This window comes from Gadus morhua, chromosome 12 (assembly GCF_902167405.1).
Source record: "Gadus morhua chromosome 12, gadMor3.0, whole genome shotgun sequence".
NCBI lineage: Eukaryota > Metazoa > Chordata > Actinopteri > Gadiformes > Gadidae > Gadus > Gadus morhua.
The window spans coordinates 24,861,341-24,887,670 of NC_044059.1; the positions used below are offsets into that span (position 1 = coordinate 24,861,341).

General features: G+C 49.2%; 1 protein-coding gene across 1 annotated transcript in view; it reads right to left on the reverse strand.

The window, feature by feature from the left end:
• Positions 1-26,330, reverse strand: part of agbl4 (AGBL carboxypeptidase 4) — a gene marked incomplete in the record, with an annotated part of 238,584 nt that overhangs the window by 120,056 nt on the left and 92,198 nt on the right. The window contains 1 exon segment of the mRNA XM_030372609.1: positions 13,962-14,056. Coding sequence (XP_030228469.1) covers positions 13,962-14,056 — 95 coding nt within the window.

The following is a 26,330-nucleotide window of genomic DNA, read 5'->3' on the forward strand; positions in this document are numbered from 1 at the left end:
GCTCCGCGCTCGGCTCGCCACGCCGGGGTGAGGGAGAGGGAAACCTTGGGGGACGCCTCCCTCCCATCCACCTCCCTCTCCCCAGCCTGCTCCTCTCGCCTTTAGCCTCTTGCTTTCCTTTCATATCGTGGAGTTTACCGCTCCTCCCTTTCCCTTTGCTTCCTCACCTCCCGCCTCCTGTCCTCCGCTTCCTTCTCCTCTGTCCTTTAACCTCTTGCTTTTTTCATTTGGTTGGGTCTACTTCGCTGCCCCTCATCCTCCCTCCATCCTCCACCTCCTGTCATTTTAACATTGCTTTTTTATATTGTGGAGTTGTGTGGCTCCCTCCACCTCTTTTCTCTAACCACTGCCTGTTTTATACTGTTGTGTTTACCTCTCCTCCCTCCTCTCTTCTACCTCCTCCTCCTCCTCCCCCTCTGCTTTCCTTCAACCTCTGCTTTCCTCCTCTTCCTCCTCCATATCCTTTAACCGTTTTTTCCTTCCTCTCCTCCTCCCTCCCCTCTTCCTCTCCCATCTCCATGGCGTCTCCCCCCCCCCCCCCCCCCCCCCAGTCAATCTGCTCTCCTGATCTCCCCTCCCGACACATCCTCGGCTGGACCCCAGGGGGGAGATGGGCTGGATAACGAAGGGCCTTGGGCGGACGCCGACTCTCGCCATCCCATCATAAACAACCCGCCTGACAACCGGATCATCAGGCAGGGGAAGTGCGAGCCACTGCAGTTCAGGGACTTCATATAAGGACCACGTCTCCCTCCAACCCCTGTCACTCGCGTCGCACCAGGGAGGTCGGTTTCCGCCGCCGTCGCCGCTCTTGATGTGTTTTTGTCTTCCTGTCTGTTTGCCTTGTTGTGCTTTTTCTTTCACCGCGACTTCAGATGGAAGCTCAAAGGTGCAAAAGTCTCTGTGAGCGCGCTGGCAGAGACGACACAATCCACAAACCGCGGGCCAGAAAACAAAGATGACAGTAATAAAAAGAGGAAGCGATTGCCGTTTCATCTCATTTCCACTGGGAAATCAGGCCGAGGGAGGAGTACAGGGACTGCAATAATAATAAAGTTTTAGCGAGACCGCCTGTAGCACTCTCTTCCATACGTCGACCGCGAGACGCGGGCTAGCGCAGCCGGCGTAGGAATAGTAGAGTGGCTGCCAAGATCTGGACCAGCAGAATAAATAGATTCCAAAATAATCTCGGCGTGCACGGTGTAGAGAAAGAATGTCCTCGCCAGCAAACAAACCCATTTTGAACTGCTAGCTTCATGAGGGCTAGCTTCATGTTTTGCTTTCCGCACAAAGATGAATCCAAAAAGAAAAAAGGTTTTAAAGAGAGGAGCCAGACGGGAGAAGGGTAACCTCGTTGGGCGGGAACGTAGGCCTACATCAGGCGAGCCATTAGTGTCTGAAGATCCTCCTTAAAAACGGATGCAGCTAGTTAACATAACTCTATTTAACAGGAATGCTGTTTTTAACAGTGCATCATATATATGCAGCCGTATCATTATATTGGTCATTATAGCAGCACAAAGTGCAATATCTCCGCATGAAAGTCCGAGTTAATGGGCCACATATAAAGACACCACTGTCTTCCTTTTATGGCGGAACGCTTCTAATGGCCTACTTGGCTTCCGCGCCTGGTCTCTCACAGGAGCCATCTCGGTCTCTTTAAGACCTTTCAGATTCTCTGCACACTTCCTTTATTTTTTTTCTGGTCCTTTTGGCCGCTGCCTGACTCCATCCATTCTCCTGCCACCCACCACCAGCAGCAACCCCCCCCCCCCCGCCCTCCCGCCCACAGACCCTCCGTCTCCCAAGGCCAGGGGAAGCTCGCGGTAGCCAGGGGCCTTTCCTTTGCTTTTAGTTTCATTAGCGGGCCCCAGATGCTTAGCTCCTTACCAAATTACAAAAGGCCGGTGCCAGCCGTCACCAGATGGGCCCCGTCTCTATTCAGATGGGCCCGGTTTTCCTCCAGCCATCACGCCCGCCCTGCGTCGTCATTGTCCTACAGCGATGGCTAGGAGAAAACGCGCAGCGCAGGAAAACCTGCCGCTTGGGAGCTGACAGGTACATGGGTGCGTGGCAGGAAGCACTCGAGGACAAAGACACAGGATACATCACACACACCCACACACACAAAAACACGTGGTTCCCTGCAACATATGTGCAGCTAAGACACAAAATATGGAAAGGACTGATATGAAGCTTAGCTAGCTACTGTAGCTAGCTAGTTAAAAAGGATCCTAAGGTAAAGAATTACTAGCTGTCTAAAAAAAAAAGGACTTGCTTTAAACCAATTAAATACAGTATACTTTGTTTTTCCCTTGCAGTCACCAGGAGGTGTTAACAGGAGTATTAATATTGCACAGTGTTTCCCATACATAGACCAATGTGTGGCTCAGCGCCACAGAATCAACACGAACGCCACAAATTGATTCCGCTTCTTTTTTCTTATTTTTTGCGATTTTAAATATAAATAGCGGTCTGTTCATTCATCTCCTAGTAGCACTGTTTCTCCCTGACATTCTCGTTCATGCACGCATGCGCACACAAACACGCACACAGAGACAAGCGCGCATTCATGCCAGTTGTGCGTGGGTACACTTATAAACAGCTGATTGGCCCGCTCCTCCTCTCAACGCGCCTATCAAAGGAAAACCCGAAGCAGCGGGATATATTGCACAGAGAGGACGGTCGGCGACCGTTTTACCGAAGTTTAGTATGATATACTGTGCTCAAAAAACACCTGCCCAAAATTATGTTAACTGAGAAAAGATAACTTTAGCCCTTATGACCTCAACGTTATTGATATTAAACATCGCTTAACGTCATTATTAACAATGCATATGTGTAATCCAGGGCACATAAAGACTGGGACCAGAAAATAATTACTTTCCTTCCATTGAAATCCATTCATATTTTTCGATCTCATAGGTCTCATGGGCTCTACCGGAAGGGGCGTGACTTCGCCGCTCTATTGTTACATTATAATATTGATTTACCAAAAAAGGTTAAATACAAGAACCCCTCCGTCTGGGCTCCTTCTCTCCCTCCCCCACTCCTACCACTCCGGCCCTGGCACCACACATTGCTTTCTGTCTGTGGGAAACACTGTTGCATGCATTAATTACCACCCAATCTCACACAAAATGATGCATCATTTTAGCTATGCCTCATTTTGTACGCATCTTACTCACTCCTGAGCGTAACTTCCCCTCACGCTTTACCCTTTACGCAGCGGTAATTAAATCTGGCACGGGCATATTGAGACAGTTCAATTCCACCATCTTCACACTTCCATAAAACTTCACACATCCTCGGCGAAAGCGCTTAAGACGCGGTCCACACATGAGGGGAAGTGCCTGGCAAAGAGGTAAAGCAAGGCAAACACAGATCAATTCACGGGAACAGAGGGGACACGGCTAGGAGTGGATGATCAACGCTGCTGTGAATGCTGGCAAACTCAAAGAACTCTACCGTCAGAGGGGCTCGTGTAGGCGGCCCTGAGCTACCGGTGAGCGCGGATATGGATATAGATCTACGTTCAATATACACGCATTGAATATACATAAAGATATACATAGATATCTAAATATATATAGACACATGCATACATTAGTACATGAGGAGGAAAAAAGGGTGAGATAGTGATAGAGAGCTTAAATAGGAGATGGGTTGAGATAGGGAGCAAGGTAGATCAAGATACAGAGTGAGAGAACGAGAGAGAGAGCGAGAGAGAGAGATGGATAAAGTTTGTTTTAATAAAAACTGCAATGAGAGTTATCGAGGGAAAGCAAAGGCAATTAGGAGGAGGAGGAGGAGGAGGAGGAGAAGGAGGAGGCGGAGAACCCTTCAAGGATCCATGTTCAAAGCAGGCAAGGAAATGGTTTGGGGGCCGGCCAGCTGCAGATACACACTCTGGCAGCCTATATCTAGCAAACTACTACCGCTGTGTTGACTTAGCAGAGTTCGTGAAAATCAAGATAACCCTTAACATATATAGGGTATATATCATCCATATCACGCTATAGATACGGAATAGGTTTATTATTAATGCATCTGGGCCGATTAATCGTTTTTTAAGACAGGATGTATTGCTTTAGCTGCACAAATATATTCCGCTTTTAGCATGGCCCAGGTTTTTTCTCTCTCTATAATAGTGTCCGACCGACAGTAAGATAGAGAGATGGTCAGCGCAGGCAGAGGGAACCGGCGTGAAAAGGCCCGGTCTGGGCGGAACACAGATAGGAGCCACACCTCCACCGCCCACTGATATGTCCCGGACAGCATGGCTTTTTGGGGGGAATTGCTGAGATACCCATAGGCCCTTTAGCCAGGGTCAGTGGGTCACACAGTCAACGTGCTGAGCACACCTGATAATCCCTGAGAAAACCCATCAGCCGGGGGGGCCCAGTCGCATCACATGGACGTCTGTCCCGCCATCTATTCTGCAAAACAGCCGCTGTAAGCAATGCAAACCGCATCCGTGGAAAACCAATGTGAATAAATCCTGCAACCGTTGGAAAGTTGCAAAAAGGGAAAGCTGGTCACATCGGACCGGAGTCCAACCCACCATCGGGAAGACTATCTTGGTTTGTTGTCGTGTGCAGGGAGACAATGTGTGTGTGGGGGGGGGGGGGGGTGGGGGGTGAGCAGGGGGGGCGCGTGGGGGCCTCGGCGGCCACGCAGCCATGCTTAAAGCAGCTCCAGCTTACTTACAGTTGTGTGATCGGAGGACGCTCGGCCGCAGCCAAACTGCAACGCCTCACCTAGTTCATTATAAGATGACACAACCAATTTGTACCCCTGCCTGCTGCAATCTACCGAATCTCCCCTGACAAAAGCATTTAGATTAGAGCGTTTTCATGGAGGGCAGCACTGACACGGGTAGCCGCCGCTAAAAGTGGAGAATGAAGTGGCTTTTTAATTCTCCTCCAGGCAAACATAAAACTGTCCAGGTAAGTCATTTGTGGGTTGAATGGAGAGAGCCAGGAGCAGCCTGTCTATCTCGGTGCAATAGACCTCGCGCCTGTCTTCCCTGGCTCTGTCTCTCAGTGGCTCTTCAGGGAAATATGCAAACCCCACGCACACATGCACGTACACACACACACACACATGCGTGCTCTCACGCACACACACACACACACACAAACACACACACGCATGGGCTCATATGCTGAACTGCCGACGCACAACCCCACACGACTGTACCCTCATCTGGTAGATTATTAATCTATTTGTAACATTTTGTCACATTATTTCCTCCATATAATCCTCTTTGGCTCCTTCTAGAGGCATGCTAATGAGCTTCCATGAACAGGGAAGCTGGGAAGGCAGGAGATAGACCCGATTGGTAATGCTTTCCCTCTCTCACCATCTCTCTCTCTCTCCCGCTCCGTTATGCCCCTGCCTTCCATCCCTAGTCCTCTCTCTCTCTCTCTCTCTCTCTCTCTCTCTCTCTCTCTCTCTCTCTCTCTCTCTCTCTCTCTCTCTCTCTCTCTCTCTCTCTCTCTCTCTCTCTCTCTCTCTCTCTCACTCACCTTTCCCCCTCCCTTGTTCCTATTTGTTCGGATGGCATATAGAGGAGAATGAAGTACCGCAGATGGAATGGGGAAGTGGAAATAGAGAGAGGTGCCATTGCATCTAATAAAATAGAGCTTTGTAATCACTTTCCCCTTGCAAATCTTTAAAGTCTGCCCGACTAGGGGTTGGAATGAGAGTAATTGCCCCCGGAACACGAGCTCTGCTTGGGGTTGTGCCTGATGTCACCCATATACATTCACATCTAGGATCCCATCCCGAGTATTCACTTAGATTCACGGCACTCTCCATTTCCTCTCTGAGGGTAAAAAGGCTGACACACTATTAGGTGTCAATGCATCTCCCCATCTCTTCTGCATTTGGTTTTTATATTAAAAGATTTTGTCCTCTTCCCTCTTATCACACGGGCAATGTTGTTTGAGAGGCGGCATATATTACTTTTTTAATCTAAATATCTTGTATGAGGAATACTGTCAAATGAATCTAACCGTTCTCAGCACATGGGGTACGTAGACAACACGGTGGAAAGGCAGGGCTCATCTTCTTTTTTTTATTGCAACATTCGAGGACCAGAATAAAGGTGTGATGAAAAGAATATTACAAGATCCAAGTGATACCGTCGGGATGGAATGATGGGGGAAAGTTTGAATGAACGCCGCACTCACAAGGGATGTTGGGCCATAAAAGTTACACAGCGTGTCAGAATCCTGAGCTGGGGATCTGCCTGCTGCTACAGCCGCTGGGCTGGAATTATGACCGAAGAGAGAGAGAGAGAGAGAGAGAGAGAGAGAGAGAGAGAGAGAGAGAGAGAGAGAGAGAGAGAGAGAGAGAGAGAGAGCGAGCGAGCGAGCGAGAGCGAGAGAGAGAGAGAGGGAGGGAGGGAGGGAGAGAGAGAGAGAGAGAGAGAGAGAGAGAGAGAGAGAGGAGAGAGAGAGAGAGAGAGAGAGAGAGAGAGAGAGAGAGAGAGAGAGAGGGAGAGGGAGAGGGAGAGAGAAAGAGAGGGAGAGGGAGAGAGAGAGAGAGAGAGAGAGAGAGAGAGAGAGGTAACTAGGCAGGGCAAACACAGAGGTGCTAAATTAATACAAACTAGTGGCAATATAATTCAACAACTGCACTGGGAATACATTCATCTCCATACATTGTGTTCTGCTGCTAAACAAGCAACGCAAACGATAAAGCATGCCGCCGAGACACAGGCGGGGGGAAATAATCTATGTTATAATCTCAGAGTGTCTCTATATAGCCGCCATTCGTCTTCTCATGACAATGCTTAGCCCTAGGAAGGACAGCAGCACGCAGGGCTGCTTATATCTTCGTTGTCTTTCCCTTCTGTTTTTATGCCTGTGTTTGTTTATGCGTATATGTTTGTGTGCGTGTGTGTGTGTGTGTGTGTGTGTGTGTGTGTGTGTGTGTGTGTGTGTGGGGGGGGGTATCTATTTGTGTATGTGTGTGTGTGGGGGGGTTTGTATGTATTTATGAATGTGTGTGCGTGTGCGTGTGTGTGTGTGTGTGTGTGCGTGTGTGTGTGTGTGTGTGTGTGTGTGTGTGTGTGTGTGCGCGTGAGAGCGTGTGTGCGCGTGTGCGTGTGTGTGTGTGTGCATGTATTTGTGTGTGTTTGTGTGTGTATGCGTTTGGTGTATCCCCTGGGCTGGGTCGGGGGTGCTCGTCATAATGGGGGGACCAACGGGGGTCTGGGGGCGTTCTCTTGCAGAGCAGAAACGGGGGGCTTGCCTGCCTGACGTTTTTATGGAGCGTGCCGGTTTGGAAATGAATCGTTAGTCCCGCTTTTATTGCTCAAATTACTCGAGCCGGTCCTTGTCCTGTTTGCCCTTAATTAACAAGCATTGGGTTCTCCTATTAATTAGCGCAAGCTATTAGCTATTTTACATCACTCTTCATTTGTCGACAATTAAAGGGTCTATTATTAAAAGGCATGCCACATGGTTAATTGTGTGAGTGCGGCGGTGCTGTTGGTGTGTGTGTGTCTGTGTGTGTGTGTGTGTGTGTGTGTGTGTGTGTGTGTTGTGTGTGGTGATTGTGTGAGGCTGCAGGATCCACCAAGCACCCAAGCACAGAGCACAAAGAGAGAGAGGTATAAAGTGTGAGAGAGAGAGAGAGAGAGAGAGAGAGAGAGAGAGAGAGAGAGAGAGAGAGAGAGAGAGAGAGAGAGAGAGAGAGATGGAGAAGGAGAGAGAGAGAGAGAGAGAGAGAGGAGAGAGGAGAGAGAGAGAGAGAGAGAGGAGAGAGATGGAGAAGGAGAGAGAGAGAGAGAGAGAGAGAGAGAGAGAAGAGAGAGAGAGAGAGAGAGAGAGAGAGAGAGATGGAGAAGGAGAGAGAGAGAGAGAGAGAGAGAGAGAGAGAGAGAGAGAGAGAGAGAGAGAGAGAGAGAGAGAGAGAGAGAGAGAGAGAGAGAGAGAGAGAGAGAGAGGGAGAGAGGAGAGAAAGGGAGAGAGACCTGAGGTTTTACCTCAACCTTCCCCACCAGTCTGTGCACACAGCGCAACGTTTCTAGTTTTGTGGCTGACTCACAGCTCCTCAAACAGAGGAGCTTCTCCCTTGCTGACTTCTGTGAAACACTCGATGGGGAATCTGAAAGGTCACTTTAGAAACGGTTCAAAAGTGACCAAAGGCAAAAGCAGCAAAACAGAGCAAGCAATGTGGCATCAACTGGAATGTGTGGAATCATATCTTGAATTTAGGACGTTTCCAGCAAGAAGGCTAACCTAATGTAGGCCTTATGTGTCAGATGCAGATTGCTGTTGTGTTGAAATATGTTCATAAATACTAATGTTGTGTTGTTAAATAGTGACTCAACTTGATAAAGGTATATATATATATATATATATATATATATATATATATATATATATATATATATATATATATATATATATATATTAAATGTATACAGGTTAAAGAAGGAGATAGTGTTATTTAACAAACACTTGAATTGCTTCACTCACTACCAATTAGAAAATGGGCAAACCTTTTGTAGTTTAAACACTGTGCGATCGCCTTGTAAGCAGCATTGATTGGTTCGACGGGCCTGCGCTTAAGTACAGACTACGTCGGTTTCCTTTGAAACACAGTTTCTTACATCTAACAACCCTGGTGAAGATAGATGAATTAACACCATGGTACCAGTCAGGGGTCAAATATAAACTCAGTGTGGGAGTATTTAAATAAATTACCCCCACAGTTTCTGATTGGAGTTTGAGTCAGAGGGAGGAGGGTACAGAGAGCAGGGAACCTGGACAGAAAGATCAGGACTGAGAGAGCAGAGAGTCTGGGAGGAACCACAGAGTGGTGCGAAGACGGTCAGGAGAGACAGGCTCACGGGGAAAACCGAAATCTTCCCTCACACTGTCTCACCTCCACCTCCTTACCCCACCTTCTCCTTTCTCTCTCTGGCTCTCACTGTCTCCCTCTCTCTATGTGTGTCTCTCTCTCTCTCTCTCTCTCTCTCTCTCTCTCTACCTACCTCTCTCTCTCTCCCTCCCTCTACCTCTCTCTCTCTCTCTCTCTCTCTCTCTCTCTCTCTCTCTCTCTCTCTCTCTCTCTCTCTCTCTCTCTCTCTCTCTCTCTCTCTCTCTCCCTCCCTCTCCCTCTCTCCCTCCCTCCCTCTCCCTCTCCCTCTCCCTCTCTCTACCAACCTATCTCCCTCTCTCCCTCTCTCTCTCCCTCTCTCTCACCGGGCTTAATGCTTGGTGAGTGGAGCAGGCAGGCTGGAGCAGTGCTGATTGACAGAACAATTACCGCTAACATGCAGTCTGACGGAGCAGCGGACATCTCCAAATAGAATTCCACTATGCTGTTGCATCACAAGCTTACAAGGAGGATTTCGGTCTCCCTTACCCCAAAAAAAGGGAAAAACGCCCTGACTGATTTATTGACTGACTGACTCACTGACTGGCTGATGGCTGATCGTCTGACTTTGAGTCCAACACCCCGGGTTGCAAAAGCACTCAAATTTCTTTCTCCTTTTTTAATAAAAAGGATAGAGAAGCCATTACCCTTGACCAAGGTGGGCTAACTTCTGCAGCTCGTGTCTGGCATCTCCTCTCCGCTGGCCGGGACCGCTCTTCTGCCTGCGTGGGCGGAGGTACGGCTATTTTTACCCACACCACCGACAGATGAAAGGAAGTATCACATTAATTAACAGAGAGCAGCACACATGACGCTACTTGAGCGGGGTGGCTCTTTGCACGTACGCAATGTTTAAACTTTATAGTCAATTGATTGCCACTGAAGGGTTTAGCAAAACGGAGTGGTTTTTACTAATTGTTTAGCAAAAGCCATTAAGTCTGAAGTAAAAAGGTATTTTGCGAATCGGCTGGCAGAGCTATGCTCCACATCTATTAGCTGGGTTCCAAAATGGTTCACCCCTCCCCTAATCTCCATTTAGGGGCTATCTCTATCAGGTGTCCACTATTATTCTCAATAAACAGTAAATAGGCAGCACATTATGGTGCATTTCCCTTCCCTACTGAACAAAGCGGACTCACTCGACGGAACCGCACATCGACTCCATCCTCTCGGTCTCCCTGCCACCGGCTGGTTGGATTGGTGACGGTCAGAATAGCTCCGTTTAACAGCACAGTGTCTGCCTGTCGGGTTTCTGTGCTTCTCTTGTGCACTCTCGGCAGCCCTCCAGCTCAACGTTGTTACTTTGTGCCACCATTTCAAACCGTTTATTCGCCGTGAAGAGATCAGAGCACCGCCTTTTCCTTCAGGCATTCCCGGGTACACGGGGAAGAGCAATTTATGAAATAATTATATCTCTTTATTTATTCTCGGGTAGTGTTCATCGAAAGCGTAATTAACTTGGTTCAAAAGGTATCGTCGCAAGCTTGCAGAGATTCGGCCCGATTCCAACGTCGCACATACAAAGGTGACGCGTATAACATCTGTTTGTGCTGATGGTTCGGTCCATATAGGTGGGGGGACATCCTAACCCCCCCCCCCACACACACACACACACACACACACACACACACAAACCTTGATACGACACACCGTGAGTTTCTAATTAGCTGGTTCTGGACCAAAATAACGAAGGAGCTGGGTAATTCTTTGCTCTAGCAGTCCCACAGCGGGCCTGGTTGGAGTCACCCACAGGGACCTATTTCTTGGACAGCCAAACATGCTTTGGTTTTTTATCTCCTTCTATCATTTTTCGCAGGGACTCTCTCCACACCCCTTTTCCTGCACTACTTGCCATCTCCGTCACCTCTGTTCACACTCTGTAATGCTATGTGTGATTCGGTTTAGGATGAATATATGGCCTTGTGAGCCAATTTAAATCCAAGGATGTGGAACTACGGGGTGTGACAGATCGGCGAAATGTCTGACGCTTCTGCAACACGGGCGAGGGTTTTATGAGATGCGTGGCTCCGGCGACATCAGAGGAACGATCTATTCCATCCGTCCGTCCATTTTTCCATTTATCAACCTATCTATACGTCTCATTTATCTTTCCATCCATCCCTCCCCCACAACCTGTGTCGAATTTTCCCCCCATCCGTTCATCACTCACCCATCCATCAGTGATACTAGTAAAGGCGTGCAGTAACTATGCTAACTATTTCCCTTCAACGTCACACTGCCTGGGACGGTTTGAAAAATGAAGCGTTGGATCAATGGTGTGGACGTTATGTTGACAGATGAAGGAGGAAAAGAGGAAGGAGTGAGGAGGGGTTTGAGGGGTGGAGAGGAAGGAAGTGAGGAAGTGTTGGAGGGGTGGAGAGAGGACATGGAAGGAGGAAACGAGGAAGGATGGAGGAAGTGTTGGAGGGTTGGAGAGAGGACATGGAAGGAGGAAACGAGGAAGGATGGAGGAAGTGTTGGAGGGGTGGAGAGAGGAAAGGGAAGGAGGAAACGAGGAAGGAGGTAGGAAGTGTTGGAGGGGTGGAGAGAGGAAAGGAAAGGAGGCAACGAGGAAGGATGGAGGAAGTGTTGGAGGGGTGGAGAGAGGAAAGGGAAGGAGGAAACGAAGAAGGATGGAGGAAGCGTTTGGAGTGAAGCAGCGGGGAAAGGGAAGGAGGAATTGTCGGAGGGAGCAAGCGAGCGAGGAATCGAGCGAGGGACCATCCTTGCACCTGTAGCGGTGAAGGGCCCTGCGGGGGCCTAATCTGCCAGCTGTCTCTCACGGGGACCAGCGGGGCCGGGCCCTGACCGGCCGGCGCTGGCAGAGCCTCCCGCCCCCTCCGGCGCCCCGGCCCGACGAGGGGCCCCGGGACGTAGGGGCACCTGCACGGGGAGATAAAGGCTTCAACTGCTGGGCTAATACTGACGCCTCTTCTGATAAATACACAGGGCTGCGGGAGTGGTGGTGGCGGGGGCAGCAATCTATTCTCACCGGCGTTCCTCTCTCTCTCTCTCTCTCTCTCTCTCTCTCTCTCTCTCTCTCTCTCTCTCTCTCTCTCTCTCTCTCTCTCTCTCTCTCTCTCTCCCTCCCCCCCCTCTCTCTCTCTCTCTCTCTCTCTCTCTCTCTCTCTCTCTCTCTCTCTCTCTCTCTCTCTCTCTCTCTCTCCCTCTCTTGCCCTCTCTCTCTCTCCCTCTCTTGCCCTCTCTCTCTCGCTCGATCATTGATGTTCTCTGCTCTGTCTACCTGTCTCAGTGTATCTCTCTTTTTTCTGTTTTTTCGTATCCGTTTATCCTTCCTCTTTCCACTCTGTCTGTCTCTCTCTCTCTTGAGTGCATCTGTGTGTGTGTGTGTGTGTGTGTGTGTGTGTGTGTGTGTGTGTGTGTGTGTGTGTGTGTGTGTGTGTGTGTGTGTGTGTGTGTGTGTGTGTGTGTGTTTGCGCCTGCATGCATGCGTGTGTGTGTGTTTGGATCCAACAGGGAAAGCTCTCTCCCTCTCCCTCCCTCCCTCCCTCCCCCTCTCTCTCTCTCTCTCTCTCTCTCTCTCTCTCTCTCTGGTTTTGGGCTTTCTATTTATTCCATATCTGTAGCTGTCAAAGAGAAGATTGCTACTTTTGCAGCTGCCTGTGCTTTGTTGTGCTGATGGAAAGTCAAATAGGGGAGGCTGTGTTAAAAGCATCTTGACCACTTTGTGGGGACACAAACAATGTCAGCCCCCTCGCTTCTCAGAAGCCTTTAGACAATTGGGGAAACGGCTCGGAGAGAGAGAGCGGTGGCGGTGGCAGTGGCGGTGGCGTGGCGTGGCACGATGGCGAGATGAAGCAGTTTAGGACGTCAGGTGAGCCTGGAGAGAGCAGACGGAGCAGGGGCTGTCGTTGTGTTACCCCCCCCCCCCGCTGAGGCTGTCACTTAATGCCTATTTATGGCCGCTTATTAATAGCTCAACATGGCCAACCGCGTTGTTCGATCAGAGGGCGGACGCATAAAACATGAACGCAACGCCACCTAAACCATGAAATAGAGGGACCCAAAATCTTTAGGGGTGTTTGGCCCGGTTCGTCATACCCCCACCCCCCCCCCCCCCCCCCCCCCCCCCCCCCCCCCCCCCCCCCCCCCCCCCCCCCCCCAAGACTGTGATCAATGATGGCCGTATTGACACTGCCGGGACAGGGAGTGGAAGAACTATGGGACATGGCGTTGTGTTATTTCCATCGCAGAAAACACAGCAGCCGTTGTCCCCCCCGTCCCCCCTGTCCCCCCGTAAAAACCAAACCACCGCTCCTGTCTACCGGGACACGCCCACTGTCTCTTCCCATTAGCCTAGGACCTGTCACGTGGCGGCTGGGCGAGCCTAGTCACACACACACGCACGCACACGCACACACATACACACACACACACACACACACTCCCAGAACTCAGGGTGGCAGATGCCTGGTGTTCCTGCGCCGTGCCCTGCACCGTCTGATGACAGATGTCAGGGCTCCTGTTGGACGGCCACACTTCATCACGCCACCCCGCTCGCCCCGCTGGGTCCCGGGTACGGCCCACTACCCCCACACACACACACACACACACACACTCTCTCTCTCATCTGCATCCGTCAGTCAACCGTTATTACCTCAGACAGCCATCATACCGGCAACCACCGGATCACATGCTAATAGGCCCAGACGCATCGACTCAGGGAATCTGCGGAATTAGTCTTAAAGGTGTGTGTGTGTGTGTGTCTATGTGTGTATGTATAGGTGTTTGTGTGTAGGTGGGTGTGTGTGTGTGTGTGTGTGTGTGTGTGTGTGTGTGTGTGCGTGTGCCTGTGCGTGGGTGTGTGCGTGTGCGCGCTAAACTTTGTGGCTTCCAGTCCCCAAAGAGGGAGGTGACGTTGTATAATATCAACCAGCAGGAGGCATCGCGCTGTGAGAACGTGGCAGACGCTCACCAATCCCCCATCACTACAGGGGTACTCTGTGTTCCAGAATGCCCCCCCCCCCCCCCCCCCCCCCCCCCCCCCCGCAATATATTCACCGTGGGGCATGGAAGCGAGTGTGTTGTTTACAGCCACTTACCATTTGGGTCTGCTGGTGGATTTGACCACGGGGGACATGCCGTCTCGGTACAGGCTCTTGGTCTTTGAGAAGTTCACCACGTTGAAAATGACCCGCTGAAAAGGCACAGATCGAAAACACAGGATCAACTTAACGTATCTGGGAGGGGAGCCGGCGTGGCAGGCGGCCACTCGAAACCGAAATAAACGTTAATAATAGTGACAAACTAGTGTTCCCAACAATATATATTTTTCCCATATTGTGCTTTTCTACCTTTTTGCGTTACCTTTTTATTTGTCTACAGAGCCGGTTCGCCCCATATTGAACCCGTGTCGCCGTATAGGTAACAAATTAAACCTGAACTCAAACTGACGATACCAGGGAGGGGCGGTGGTGTGGTGTACAACGGCATCACCGTCACGCACACCACCGCCAGACAAAGAACACGCGACACATCGACTTTTACTTTCAAACGGACGAATGTAATCCCCACAATTCAATCATCCCCTTTCACACAGCGGCGGTTGAAACAAATAAAAGCCCTGCAGTAAAAAAGAGATGAGCCACCACCACCACCACCACCAGCACCACCTCCGACACCTCCGACACCCATAGCGCCACACCGATGAAATGATGACAAGTCATCAGTACGTCGGGGAGATAAGGCCGCTTTAATGCCCCCCAGATGACCCCCGTGTCACGGCACAAAGCTGAGGCTGAAAGGCAGCCCCTCCGCCGGGGCAGAGCGAGCCAGTAATCTGGCAGGACATCATAGCCGTCCCCCAGAGGGACGCGGCGCCGCCCAAAAACCAATGATTAGCCTGGCCTGGAACACACACAGCTAGGCCCCGATGGCGGCTTCCGCTGCCCCGCCAGGTGGCCTGCCTCGGCTGGAGCCCTGGACGGAGCTCCCTTTCCTGGGTGGAATGTCTTATTTATTCTGCATACCGGCAGAATTTTTTAGAGGTATTAGTTTTTCTTTAGCCACCCTTTTCTGGATCCCGTTTACCGTCGGGCGGGAGTGTGTAGGCGGCGGCGTCGTGCGAATGTGTGCACGGAGGGGAAAACAATTCAAACGAATGGAGATCGTAATACTGCCGTGTGGCAAATGAATCCCATTGATGGAGCATATCAAATTACCAACCAAGTCCAGGTGGTGGAAGTTAACTGGGTGCTACTGAAATCCTATTACAGACTCCCCACCCTCTTCCTCTCCCCCTGCCCCTTCCTCACCTCACCCCCCGCCCACCACCGCCACCACCATCACCACCACCACCCCCAGCACCCCATCATCCCTCTCTCTTCCCGCCTCCCCCCGCCCAGCATCAGAGGAGCGGGGATAGGGATTGTGGCAGGCGGATTCAGACGAAGGTAAAATGACATCTAACTGATGTTGAGACTGGCAGTGGGTTCCTGTAGCGGGGAGATAAGACCATTGCTGCTGGCATTTCAATTACACTTTACTGCCCTGCACATCTGTTGCGAGAGCTACTTTTCAGCCTTTCTCCCGCCTCAGGCAAATTCGGCCTTATTCTTCCCCCCGCCTCATTCTGCCCGCCTCATTCGGACTGTTTCCTGCAGTCTACAGCCACAGCAAAACCCCAGATTGTATTTTCTTTTTCTCCCAAGGTTCTCCGTATTTTTAAGTGTATATTAACGTGTGTATTATATTGGGTGGTTCTGGGAAGGACAGACGGACGGGTGGCAGACACCCTAGTGGGGTGAGGGGCCCTGGGGCGAATGAGTGGACGGTCACAGGCCCTGGCCGGTGCACACAGAGAACTAGTGACGGCGAATGAATACCCAAGAAAAGAAATAAACAAGCTGGGGGTTAGAGGTAGCTTGTGTATGTTGGAGGGGAAGGGGGGGGGGGTTAAGCAGGTGAAGTAGGCAGGAAGGGGGGGGGTTTAAGGCTTGTGAACAGGCGGGCCGGTAGCAGGGGCTGACACACCGCATGCGGTCGTCTTAGCCACCCCCCTGCGCCGCTGTGATTTCACTAGAGCCAAAGTGATTAAGACGGAATCCGTTTCCCCTGTGACTAGGCACCAGATCAAAAAAAGAGAGAGAGAGAGAGAGAGAGAGAGAGAGAGAGAGAGAGAGAGAGAGAGAGAGAGAGAGAGAGAGAGAGAGAGAGAGAGAGAGAGAGAGCGAGGGAGAAGACTGGTGTTTCTCAAAACAAACAGGACAATGTGCTGGGAAGCAATATATCACAGGCGGGCTCAATAACAAAGGTGGCAAACGACTCTCTAACAAGTCCAAGTGCAGGGTGCCCGTTGTTCCAGCCCCGGCAGGAGAGACAGCACGACCGTGTGTGTTTGTGTGTGTTTGCGGGCGTGTGTGTGTGCTAGCGTGTGTGTGTGTCTGCGTGTCTGCGTGTGTGTGTGTGTGTGTGTGTGTGTGTGTGTGTGTGTGTGTGCGTGTGTGTGTGTGTGTGTGTGTACGTGTCGCACGGCGCTGGGGCTTTAGAACAATGCGCAGCTCTCCTGTCTATTATAGTATCAGAATCATCGGGCGTCTCGTTGTTTGCAGCTGCAGTCGTCGTCACTTAGAGTGATTGCATCTTTACGAGGTGCTGTTGCCCTCCACAGTTAAGTGGAGTGTTTACTGGAGCTATAAACAGCTGTTCGGGTCCTAACTACTGTATATACCTCACACACACACACACAGGCAAGCCTGTTGCACACACGGCAGACTAACACACACACACACACACACAAACAGCCAACAAACACACAAACACATACATACGCACACACACTCACACATACACAAGTACACAGTCAAAGAAAAGCACACCTTTATACAAGAGAAACATTGACACACTTTCACACGTCACACACACACACACACACACACACACACACACACACACACACACACACACACAATCAAACACTTACACACATAGACACACGCTCATTCGGATTTTCATCCAGGCACGAGATAACACAGAGAAAATACTGACATTTGAAATGTTAAATGATCAAACCACAATATTGTGTGTGTGTGTGTGTGTGTGTGTGTGTGTGTGTGTGTGTGTGTGTGTGTGTGTGTGTGTGTGTGTGTGTGTGTGTGTGTGTGTGTGTGCGTGCGCGCCGTGTGTGTGTTTGACTTTTTGTTACTACATTTTTTAGGGAAATAATCCATAACATTTCCATCACCAAAAAATGTAAGGCAGACAAACAAAATATTGATTTAATATTATAACAAAGCATTCTGCCTGAAGTGTGTATATTTTAATTTCTGAAGTGCTTTAACGATTCGACGGGATCCCTGTGGGAAATCTGTCTCTTTAATGTAAAATGTTTGAATATCCATGCCAGACACTAGCACAAAGAATTGTAGGCGTGATATAATGCAGAGGAAATTAAAAAGCGATATATACCCCCTAAAGTGTTGTAAAAACAACATCTGCTTTTTCTAGCTACAGCCGCATCCTTAGGTTAATGGAATCTCAGCATGATGAGCTATCTGCTCATATTCCGTTCAATTTAGGTCTAGGAAGCCAGTGTGCGTATAGAAACCAGCTTATAGACTGACACTATAGCGTCTTTTCGAGACTTCAAAAAAGCAACTGACTGTGATTCCCACACGTCATCAAGCAGCAGGCGGGAGTGCTGCTCAAGGGCTGCAGCTAGGTGGTGGACGGCAGGGGTTCATTCAGAGTCAGAGTGATCAGAGAAGACAGGGATACCTTTTGAGCTCGCTATCCAGCCCGTTATTCTTATAGCGATCATTCTGCTGAGGGATATCTGTGTTTTAAATCAAGTGATGTGACTAATGTAGCAGACTATGTGTTATAAAAGTCTGGGTTTTAAAAAGCATTATTGCGACACTACGAAACGTCAGGCGGTATCTTCTTTTACCAACAGTACCCAGAAGGTTTGACATTACCTGAGTCTAAAGACATCCACTCAGGGGTTCCTCAAAGATGTGTTAGCAATCCCATTCTGTTTGCATTACATTCGAATCCAAGCACTTTTAATCTCAAGTTTTCTGTTGACGCTGCCATCTTGGGACTTTGGATACAGACACTGAAATTGCAGTCTATATCATCAACCAATGTCTCATTGAAAACACCATGAGAACAGAATCACTTGTTTTTGATCCAGGACATCTGGGGGATCATTCTCCCCGACTGCTAGTATTACCCCGGTTCATTATTACAAATACTTGGGTGTACATATTGAGTGCAATCCGTCTTGGGATGTCTACGTGAAAGCTGTATGCAGAAGGCTCTAACAGCGAATCGATTTATTGACTGTGGGTGATTGGGGACGGACAGAGGGTATTGATTATTGGTTATTTCATCAAGCTGTAATAGTATATTGCATGTGTGCGATCCCAGCTTGGTTTGGTCACATGTCAAGTCAAGGATTTGGCCAGTTTGGTAAGACCCCAGGTTCATTGTTGACATTGTCTATGTTGAGATGTAAATCGGTCAATAATTGTGTCACTCACACACCCTCTAGAGGTTTGCTCGCATTCAGAAACTGGGAAAGTTCCATGATTCCATTCCATTCCATCATATTCCAAACCAACATTCAGCAGCTCCGATAGCTGTATCCGTCTCCAACACAAGTGATCGCTGTGTTTACAAGCCACTGCACAAGCTCCCAGAATCAGACACTGTGTGGCTTCGACTTACATGAACACAACCCTTTTGATTTAGAGGTGAATGCTTCGGGTGCATTCCAATCAGTTAAAAAAAAACACCTCCTACACTTAGCATCACAACTTATTTAAATGTTCTATGTGCACTCAGAATTCAACCATCGTCGCTCAGGATTCCAACGGCGTACCTCTCAGTCATAGTCTGTGAGTATGGGCTATGGAGTGTAAACACAGCACTGAAACTTGATCGTTTGTGAGCGCTATTGAAGAACACTACCAAGCCAGGGCAGTTTGTATTTACTTACTTGTGTTGGAGTAAACAAAGATACAGCTATGGGGTCTGGTAAACACTTGTTTGGAATATAATGGATGTCAATGGCTCTCACCAACTTTCCAAATTAAGTTTACACGTACACCATGATGATTTAAATCTCAACAAAGACAATGTCAATAATTCACCCAGGGTCTACGCAAACCAAATCCTTAAGATCAAAATCACTAATAACTAGACTGGTCCACACAGGTCCTTTCGAATGCTTTTTGAGAAGACTATATCTAAACAGGCTAGGAAAACACAGCTTGTTCTGTGTTTTCACACATGTTATGTGTTCAGAATACGAACTGCTACCATCAGGTAGGCCCTACAGGGTTCCAATTACATACAGGAATAGATACTCTTCCGTCCTTCTAACAGTGAATCTCCCAAACCCAGGACATAAGGACGGTGTGAATTGCGGGACTTTGTAGCATGTACTTGAAGGCACTTGTTTATGCCATGCCCATTATGTCTTGCACTGCATTGCACTATAATTGTTTATATTTTTGTGTGGTAGCCTCTATGTTGACTGTGAAAAATATGAAAAAATGTGTTGATGTTCAGGTCATGTAAAAGGGGACAATCACACAAGAAAACACATTCAAATGCACACAAACATGCACCTAACAAAATGCTTTGCGGTCGGTTCTTCAACAATTGTCAAAATTTGGGTGTGTGCGTGCATGGGCGCATTTATGTGTGCTTTTGCATGCATGTGTGTTTGTGTGTGTGTTAATGCATGTGTGTGTGTATGATTGTACGTGCATGCATGTGTGCATGATGGCTGATGTGTGTCTGTGTGTGTGTGTGTGTGTGTGTGTGTGTGTGTGTGTGTGTGTGTGTGTGTGTGTGTGTGTGTGTGTGTGTGTGTGTGTGTGTGTGTGTGTGTGTGTGTGTTGGTGCATCACTGTCCTGGAAGATTTAATTAGGTTGGGAGCAGTTAGAAGAGATTAACATCCATGCTGTCTGAGCTGTCATGTCGACGGAGCGTGTCAAAGCCCTGAGTCCTCATCGTAGCCAAACAGCAGACTGGTACAGGTGTCTCTGTGGTGCAGACACACACACACACACACACACACACACTAGTGCGCGCACACACATACGCACGCGAGTGCAGATCAACCCGCGCCCCCGATGCCCATCGACGATAATTATCAACTCTGCTGCATCAAAGTAGAATTAAATTAGAAAAATAAAAGCACGTCGTTTTATTTTTTTCATGCCAGATAATTTCTCCTGAGATGTAGGTCCCAAATGGAATATTTACAAGCCTAGATACACAACACAGGTAGGCATGTTGCGTCGAACAGGCTGTCGGTCCTCACACTGATTAAACACGCAGAACTAAAAGGCTCAACAAGTCTGTTGTTAATGGACCCGGCAAACTTAAGCAGGTCTTTGGCGCTAAAGGGGTAAAGCTGTGGACGAAAACATCCGTCACTCCTTTGTACGGTGTGGAACACAGGGTCAGAGGGGCTAATTTCACTGTGAAATTAGCCTCCGTCACGTTTCCTATTCCCATTAATCAAACATTCCTTGTAAAATCTTTCAGGTGACAGGCTAAATGACAAATTTATTACCCAAACTTCTCGGTTAACCTTTAGCACAGTCTTGTCGGCGAGGCGGAGTGCCAGAGCCCGGGACTAGGACAGTCTGAACGCTGCCAAGGCTTCTGGGGCCAAACGCTGTCTTTTGATCTCCATTGATCCAGCAGGCGGTCAGATAGCCTCGCTTCCAGGAAGAAACCTTTCGCATCAATTATTAACCACACCGCTCCTAACAATGACACCTGTTTTCCGGGCCTCCGCAGAGACAACACACACATCCGATGTCTTTATGTGTGTGTGTGTGTGTGTGTGTGTGTGTGTGTGTGTGCGGGTGTGTGTGTGTGTGTGTGTGTGTGTGCGTGTGTGCGTGTGTGCGTGCGTGCATGCGTGCGTGCGTGTGTGCGTGCGTGCGTGCGTGCGTGCGTGCGTGTGTGGGTGTGTGCATGTGTGTGTGCATGTGTGTGTCTATGTGTGTGTGTAGGTGTCTGTATGTGTGTGTGTGTGCTACTGAGTGCGTTCTCGCCATGAGTCGTCGTGCACACGGCTTGCACACGAGCCATCCCTGGACCTCCCAATCATGGGGGAGCACAGTCATAGGGTACATTTTCCAGCACTTGGTGTGTGTGTATTCACCATAGAACAGCTTGGATCATAAAGCAAGGGTAGATACACTCGCGGTGCGGATGTTTTTCCTATAACAGAGCAAAGCTAGCAGGGCCCGTCAATAGCTGTCAGAGCCAGCCTGATAAAGGCTGGCAGATCTGCTTGTTCCTGTTTCTGGCTCTCTTTGATCACACTGATCACTGCCGCTGTTCGCCAGCTACCCACCGTATTGGAAACCCCATGACACAGAGAGCAACAGCTCCCACATTGTATGCATGCGTGACCTCGTTTTAGAAAAGTTTGCGCCGTAGCCGGTAATTAAACCTTTTTGGCCGGTAAATCAATGAAAAACCAAACAGAGAAGTGTGGAAAAAAAACACTAGAATGATAAACGGGCTGATAAAGTACATCACAGGCAGACAGTTAGGCGATTGGAGGCCGCCATTCGTCAGTGTGATTGACTTCCAAAACATAGTAAATGTTCCGCCCCACAGCACTAAATCCGCCCTGAAGGACCGTTTCCCACATTCAACATCAATATTACTTCACAGGCTACCACTTTCCTGCTAACCCTATGCTACCACCCTAACTAGCTTCTCACAGGGTGCTGTGGCATTGGGGGGGCGGCATGAATGTGTCCTCTGGGACCTCACAGACAACATGAAGCCATGTGACCCTTGGCTAACAAAGGTAAACAATGGCAGTGGTGTCTGCTGCGGCTAAAAGGCAATACCCACACACACTAATGGATTTTGTGCCCATCTCCCCTGATGCATTCTGCCTTTATCACTCACTCATTCACTCCCCAGTCTCTTCCGTCTTGGTTCCTCTGCCACATCGACAATAGATGATGTCTTTTACTTCCATCCTATTGTTTTTTTAACCCCATTCACACACTCTCTCTCACACACACACACACACACACACACCACACACAGACACACACACACACACGTTTTTGTTGATGTTCGATCTGACGGTTCAGGTCCCCAGTGACCAATGTCAGCTGAAGGTGATGGCACGCGTATCGGGACAAGACCCGTTAAGCCTGTTAAAAGCGTAGACACACAACGATGGACGCACACACACACACACACACACACACACACACACATATATACACACCTACACACACACAGCAAGAGACACACACACACAGCTAGACACAGATACACACAGCTGGCCACAAACATACACAGCTAGACACAGACGCACACAGCTAGACACAGACACACCCAGACACAGCTAGACACAGATACACACAGCTAGACACAGACATACACTTGTAAACACAGGCAAAGACACACGCACACGAGCACGCACATACGCACACGCAAAAACACACACACACACACACACGCACACGCACACACATACGTTCTTTGTGTTGATCCACCTGTCGGACACCCCCACTGCTACACATACGTATGACGAACAGATCAAAGCCTATAAGGACAAAACTTTCTCCATCGGAGGAAGTAAATTAGCCTAGCTTCCGAGTATCATCGGAAGTGCTTTCAGGGACGTGCACGTCTCTGAGAGACGTGTCTGCGGTAATGCGACCAGAACACGGATTGTCGTGCATATCTACAAACGCTCCGGGAAACACTGAGCAAGCATTCCCTCTCCCACTCACACACACGCTTACACCACACGACAGGGAGGACACTTTTAAACCCAGGAACCACGTCGATATGTTCCCACGTATACAGTATACATGCGTGCATCTGCATAAACCCCCTGATACGTGGAGTCCCCTCGCGGCGTCTCAACGGCTCATCCCTCGCACCTGAAGGCCCGCTGAGGGACCGTGGAGAAGGCTACTCTGACGGCGGCTCCTGTTTGTTTCCACTAAGTCCCCGGCGGTCCCGTGGGAACGCCGACTAATATGTGAGGGAAGCCAGCTATTGATCCAGGATGCTGTAGGTCTCCCACTGCAGCCCTTTTTTAAATGTCAGCTTTTAATTTCCTTATCCCTCCTGTGCGAAGGGAAAACGGGGAGAGGGAAAAAAATAATAATATTCAAAGCAGTCCTGTTCCAGGAGATATCAGATAGCACGCTGACTCTCTCCGATTTTCCTTTTTTCTTTGGTATATAGGCATTCACGGACCCTTTGTATGGAGCTCTTTTATTCAACTAGGGGGCGGTGGAGGGTGGAGGGGGGGGGTGAGGATGAGCGGAGGGGTGTCCGGAGTTGAAAGCCATTCTCCAGGCTTCCATTGTAAGCTGGTGTACAACTGGAACTTGTTTAATTAGGGCTAGCCACACGGTGACTGACAGCCAGGGTACTGGTAACCTCCAGACACTGGTGGGGGTCACATACAGACACACACACACACACACACACACACACACACACACACACACACACACACACACACACACACACACACACACACACACACACACACACACACACACACACACACACACACACGCGCACACACACACACACACACACACACACACACACACACACACACACACAAACACACACATGCACATGCACACATACAGAGCAAGACAGACGGACACATAAATACACAGACACACACAGAGATATGGACAGACAGACAGACAGATGGACAAATACTCAGACAGACGTACAGAGAAAAACACGCACACATCCAGTTCAAAGTTAGAATGTCACCTGGCTACAATGTCCTCCTATGGAGCACCTAGCATGAAGGGCTCTGGTTGGGAGCCGGGGACTGAACAGAAGCACTGCAAAATGGAGAAAAGGCCTTTCATGGCTGCCATTTAATTGCACAGTCACACACAAAACCCATTATGGAGCCACTGCAGGGCCAGCCTTACATCAGGCATCCAGGTATCGTTTGGATAATAAGTACAATTGGCGTAGTGTACAAGTTTGTTTGTGGTGTATGTGTATGTGTTTGTGTGTTGGGGTGGGGGGGGGGGATTGTCATAGGAATCCGGTCAGCTATGAAGACGCCCACTACTTCCTCTTCCACTGTTTGGAATAATTGACAGGACATTAGAAACAGCTCCCTGCGAGGAAGCAACCAAGCCTCTCTCTCTCTCTCTCTCTCTCTCTCTCTCTCTCTCTCTCTCTCTCTCCCTCTTTCTCCCCTCCCTCCCTCGGCTGATATGCTGTGTTATGTCATTAGGCCCAGCTTTGGCATCTGGTAAAACCCCTAGTATTCCCAAATACATCATGTCAGGGTTTTTTTTGACACCAAATCGTCAATGCAGCCATTTCAGTGTGGTGCTGTGACATAACTCCCCCCCTTCCCCCTTCAATGCTTTGCCCATGCCTCCCCCCTCCGCCTTCTGATCGGGATCGTATATATCCGCCATCTACAGTAAACGTGATAGGACGATATGAAATCAGAAACATCCCCAGACCTCAATCTCCATCTCTCTCTACCCCTCCTTCTCTTTCTGTGTTTTTCATGATTTCATCCTTGGACCCGCTGTTGTTTCTGATCTGAACGCGTGGACGTGTGAAGGACATACACGGCCCATCAGGTGGGTGTACCTCTGACAAGATACCAGGAGGAACTCTATCTATAGTGAACACTGACTCTCAGGTTTCTCCTGTTCTGATGGACGCTGCTCGCCTCCATCTCAGATCTTTCTACATCCCTGGATTCAGCTTTGATTGATGTGCTCCAGAAAATCCAATAGAAATCCCATAGTCCTTAGTAAACACCTAAGAACTATGGGACTATAAGACTTCATGACTGATCAAATCCTCTGCGAATATAATGCTAAGTATAATGTCTATAGGTATAACAAATATCATGCCACATAAATATAATGTGACATAATGCAACATAATTATAATCCTATGTGAATATAAGGCTGCATGTGAATATCATGCTATTTTAATACACACACAGACACAAAAAAACACACCACACAGACATCCACAAAACATGAACAAAAATGCTACGCGAGAATAATGCTATGTTAAACAGACAAACAAACACACAGACACACACACAAACACACACACACACCTACACAAACAATGAATATAGTACTATGCAAGCATTAATACCCACCCACACACACACACATCTTGCTTGTGTGCCCCAACAGGCACACAAGCACAAACACGCCTGCACAAACAACAACTATAATGCTATGTGAATATAATGCTACGTCAATTCAAGGCAGGCCATGGATTTTCTTAGATAGAGCTTCATTTTGAATATATTTGAATCCTATTTGAAGCTAAACGTCTCACAGTGTTTGCTGACGATGTAAAACCGAGACTGAGACATTCACAGAAAAACCGGAATCCTCCAGCAAACACAAATGCACCGCAAACAAAACCCTGTGATAGGCGTCACCGCGCATACAGCATGAGACCTTAGGAGGGTCTAAGAAGCGGATAGCGGACGATAGTTTTACTGTGGGCTGAAAAAAAATCCCATAGGTAGAAGAGCCTAGTAAAGCCCATTGTTAGGAGCTGGCGGAAGGGCTGGGCCCGAGGTACATCAGTGTCCTCGGCGCTCCAGTGTAGCGTGGCCGGCGTGGGGTCTGGTTCCAGCCCAGCCTCCCGGCCTCTGCTGCAGCAGCAGCAGCAGCAGCAGCAGCAGCGCGGGCGGCACTGCGGCTGCCACGGGGCACTCAGTGAGAGATTAACGGAGTCGCCGGAGCCAGCCAACTGCTGCTCCTTCGCCTTCCCTCCTTTTCTCCTTCCCTCGCTCATTTCCTTCCTTTCCTACACTTCATCCCCCCCTCTGACTAACCCCCGCCCTAGTCCACCACTGACAACCCGACATCACCACCACCACTCCGACAACCCCTACTTTAAACATGGAAGAGTTCATTTGCTCAGTCGGCAGGCAGCATCTCTTTCTATTTATCTCTCGCCTCATCTCTCTCTCTCTCTCTCTCTCTCTCTCTCTCTCTCTCTCTCTCTCTCTCTCTCTCTCTCTCTCTCTCTCTCTCTCTCTCTCTCTCTCTCCCCCTTTCCCTCTCCCTCTCTCTCTCTCTCTCTCTCTGACTCTCTCTCTCTGAGGCAGGGTTTTGCGCTGTGCTGTCATGCCCCTCCTGAGCGGTGGGGTTGTCGAGAGTGATGGATGAGTATCAAGCTTCTGCTGTCTTCCACTACGCTCCTGGGAGATATACAGGCGTGCTGACTACCAGGCATGAAAACCAATCTCTCTTTCTCATTCTTCTCGTCTCCCTTCCCTTCCAAACCCCAAACCCACAGTCCTGCCTGCCTGCCCGTCTGTCTCCCTGCCTGCTAGCATCCAACAGCTTTCTCCCCCCACTCTCTATTTCACCGGCGACAACAACCCGGCCCTCCTATAATGAAGAGTCGTGTTCAA